At 37.2% G+C, this 4,478-nt stretch overlaps 1 protein-coding gene across 1 annotated transcript; it reads right to left on the reverse strand.

Moving 5' to 3' along the window:
- Positions 1–269: 269 nt before the first annotated feature.
- rprma (reprimo, TP53 dependent G2 arrest mediator candidate a) lies at positions 270–1,247 on the reverse strand. Its single transcript, XM_067444906.1, has one exon. It carries the CDS (start codon positions 1,021–1,023, stop codon positions 712–714), a length of 312 nt encoding a protein of 103 aa, XP_067301007.1. The 5' UTR covers positions 1,024–1,247; the 3' UTR covers positions 270–711.
- Between the last annotated feature and the right edge of the window lie 3,231 nt (positions 1,248–4,478).

Raw genomic sequence — 4,478 nt, forward strand, 5'->3', positions numbered from 1 at the left:
GTCAGAATAATATTTAAAACTAAAATGTACTGTAACACATTAGCAAACTATTTTCATACCTATTTAAATTAAGATTAATATGTGTTGATGGCAAAAGAGACAATTATACCCGTTTTGATTCTTAAAATAGCATCCATTGTACGTATTTAGTTTTTTCAGTCATTTCAACATGTTTGACTTGGATAATTATTTGTTAACAGGGCATTTTCTTACAGTGTAACAATACATCTTTACAGAGTTCTTAAGAAAAAAGAAAAAAAAAATATATAGACAGAGATAAGACAATTTTATTCGAAATACGAATTTATTGTATTAAACATGATGCTTTGATCATACTAAACAACAAATAATTAGTGCGTGCGGTGCTTACAATGTGTTTAACAGAGAGGAGGTCCATAACCATTACAAAATAATCAATATGTGCCATAACTTCTCTGCGTTCGCACATAGGCCTGTACATATTTTTAATGACAAATGTAATTCTCCATGCCTGCATCTGATTTGAGATCTGGGTAAATGAAGCGCTTGAATTTAACAGTGGAAAGGCGTGTGCGCAAAATGGAGACAGTGCGTTCAGTTGATCTCTCTACGTGATAGTTTTTAGCCGGTCAAATAACACTGTGCCCTGGTTTGAAAAGAGGCCATCGAAACACATGTCCATCAGGTGGTCCACAAACTTCATTTCATGGTACTACAGAATCCTCATCGTGTCTAGTACGGACCCACGATGACCGCCTCTACCTCTTTGGAGGGTCTCCGGTCCGTTACCAAAAAGTTTATCATCCCTTCCGACTTGATGAGCAAGTTACAGCCCAGGAAAAAGATCCCGAAGACTACGGTGAGGGAGAGGACACACATCACCGCTATCTGAACTATTCTCATGATGAAGAGGCTCCTTTCATCCGGAGCGGCCGCCGTGAAGCCGTTATCCGTCACCACCGACGAGAAGTTACAGCACAGGAGGATTTCCTCAGTCCGGTTGGAGAAGATTCCACTGTCCGTTTGGTTAAATGTAATATTCATGTCTACTGTTCAAAAGACCGTCCACAAAGAACACTTTAAAGAGTCCGAGAATTCAGGCAGTTCTGATCTGGAAGTCTGAACACATGAGGAATTGCGTAAAAAGTGTCAGGAAAGTCAGACGCACATATCCAACGTCGCTTCTTTGGCGCACTTGCGTCCCATGACGCGCTCCTGCTCTGATTCACAGTAACTACACTGAGCTCTTCTGCTCATCACACCTGCTCTGTTAAAAGCACCGAAAACGCTGATGGGAGGTGACTCTACACACAAGTGCATGCCTTGTGACGCCACCTACAGCAAAACCTGTAGTGTTACAGTCTCCGATTAAAATACACGTTCTAAAACAATGGACAGTTTTAGAAAATAAACGGCCAAGTTATATATAAAAGACAGATATATGGATCAGTGATCATGTTCGAGATAAGATTATTGTAGGCCAGGTGAGTTCTTAAAGTATAATGTAATGTGATGTGCCTTTGTATTATAAATGTTTTAATCATACATTTTAACATATCTTTTGAAGTAATGTCAATACTTTAAATGAAAAAAAAAACATGATTTATTGTTGAACAATGTTAATTTTTAAAAGAACGTTCAGAACGTTTAGTGTACTACCCTGCGTCATACTGACATCTAGTGTGTGGATAACTAACTTATCTAGAACAGGCCTCCAACATTTTCACAAAAAAAATCACATTGAAAAAAAAAATCTCAATGTCCACAAAGTCTGATTTGTAATTAAATCTTAAATCGCACTGTGTTTGTTTGTTTAGGCCAGAGGAGAACTGGCCCCAACATTGGTTTCTCCAAAGCTTTTTTTTTTTTTACCCACGACTGTCTCCTGATGGAGTTTGTGTTCCTTGCTACAGTCACCTTTAGCCTGCTTATTTGTGGAAAGACAAATACACCATAAAATAAGAACAAAACTTAAACGGAATTGAGTTGAATGATTACACTTTTGTCTTCCTGAGCACTGCTTTACAGCTGAAATTGAATGAATCAAATATTTAAATATGTCATAATTAATGTTTTTTGCAACATTAACACTTTTACAATTTTTTTCTTTTTTTCTGTTTACGAAGATGCTTTGAAATAATCTGTATAAACTAATCTTGTATAAAGCACCATTTAAATAAACTTGACATGTCTTTGTTAATGGTTTGTTTGTGTTTGTGATGAAGAGCTGGGATTGGCTGATGGAGACTGTCCTCTTCAAGCTTAGCTTCATGCCATAAAAACAACAAAATTACATTTCTCTAAACTCACCTGTAGCGATATCTTTTAAAAAGTTAATTCACATAAAAAAAATAAAATGTGATCATTTACTCAGCCTCATATTGTTTCATAAGTTCATCTTCGGAACGCATATTCAGAATTGTTAATGAAATTTGAGCTTTCTGTCTCTCCATTTACAGTCTATGCAACTACCACTTTCGAGGCCCAGAAGGTAATAAAGACATTAAAGTAACCATGTGATTCTAGTGGTTTATTCTCCATTTTATGAAGTGCACAAGTGATTTGTTTGTGCAAAAAAATAAAAATTATACAAAAAATGTATATATATATAAAATTGACCACTTAATTTTCACAATAATTTTTCATTCGCTAACAAGCTTTGTCCAACCAGCCACATTTTAACTCTAAAACTCACATTTTAATTTTAACATTTAACTCTAAACAATTAGCTCAACATCGTCTTTTGTGGCCATACCATTCACACATTTCATGTCTTCACACACTTCACACGTTTTCACACAATATGCAGTCAATGAACACATTTCCACAATGCTTACTTTTTCTTAACAGACAAGCTACAGTGGGGCAAAAAAGTATTTAGTCAGCCACCAATTGTGCAAGTTCTCCCACTTACAAAGATGAGAGAGGCCTGTAATCTTCATCATCATAGGTACACTTCAACTATACAGAACGAGAAAAACAAATCCAGAAAATCACTGTCTGATTTTTAAAGAATTTATTTGCAAATTATAGTGGAAAATAAGTATTTGGTCAATAACAAACGCTATAACAGCATGACAGGGTGTGCAAATGCTGCTCAAAACACCATGTTCCTCACCAAATGAATGAGAACATTAAATTAAAAAACGTTACATTAAAAACATAGGATTCTAAAATGAGTCAATGAGGTTGATCATTTAATTAAATTGCTTATTTATAGTGTTGTCACGATACCAAAATTAAGAGTTCGATATGATATACCAGACTAAAATACCTCGATATCGATACTAAATCGATCCAAAAAAATAAAAAGATAAAAAGGATAATATGAATAACATGACAACAGAACAGAAGAGCTGCTGTGTGACTGCAGCTATTAGAGGAAAACGCGAGTATAGCAAACAATTATCAGTGTAAACTAAAGATTGGGCTTGATATGGTCCTTACAACTACCACAAATTCAGTGATCCATGGATAATGACATGCAGCCAGGAATCGTGTTTTCCTGACATTTTTATGAGCCTGATTTCGACATGATTATTTATAACTGATCAGTCATCACATTTTTCGAGTGAATCCTGCATGTATATGTGGATGGGTCAATGTATTGAAGTGTGTATGTGGCCGCTTGTCACGAATGGAAAACAAACGTTTTATTAAAATTCTGAATATAAGACCTATTAATAAAGAATAAATAGTAATTATATTGCCCAGACAGCGCGCAAAGTGTGCTCCCTTTATAATCACTAAAAGCTGTCACTCATTCAATAAACGCAATCTCAAAGATTTCCGCAGTCAAGCTGGTATACAATGAAGCTCTTATTTTCACAATGTCTGCACTTACAGAGACGCACGCGTGTGTTAACTGAACTCAGCACCCGAACAAACAAACACTCGAGCGGTGAGTGGAATCCAAGTTCAACACCTGTGATTGGCCAACTGCGGTGTAGAAATCTACAAACATGTCTGTGATTGGCTACATTACTCACTGAGGCAAAAACACATTGGAAATGTAATCATTTCACGAGTGCAAATACAGATACACACTGGATCATTTGATTGCTCCTTTTCGCTAATAATATGCTATTACATATTCTTACGGAGGATTACATATCCTAGACAAGCAGTTATTGGCAGCGTTTCCCTCTTAAAGCAGAAGCAGCAGCAGGTTGGTGGTTTTAGTGAGAAAATTGCATGCTATTATCAAGTCTGTCTCAAGCTCGGAACAGCGATGTCCCCCTACCCCCTCCCCCTCTGGCGCTGGGCCTAGTTTTGTGTGTTTTTGCTGCATTCACGCTGTAAACCAATGCTTCCTCTCAGTCTTTTTGCCACTCAGTAGGACGTTTTTGCAGTCGCTCCAGCTGACAGTGACGTCACGTGCATTCCCTTTATCATCCAGGTTTAGGTCACCAGAAGCGATCATGTAGCAAGAGGGTTTCATTGACCCCTGCGGAGTGAATGAGTGGAGTGCGACGTGCCCATGGGATGTACTGTGACCC

Source organism: Pseudorasbora parva, chromosome 5 (genome assembly GCF_024679245.1).
Source record: "Pseudorasbora parva isolate DD20220531a chromosome 5, ASM2467924v1, whole genome shotgun sequence".
NCBI lineage: Eukaryota > Metazoa > Chordata > Actinopteri > Cypriniformes > Gobionidae > Pseudorasbora > Pseudorasbora parva.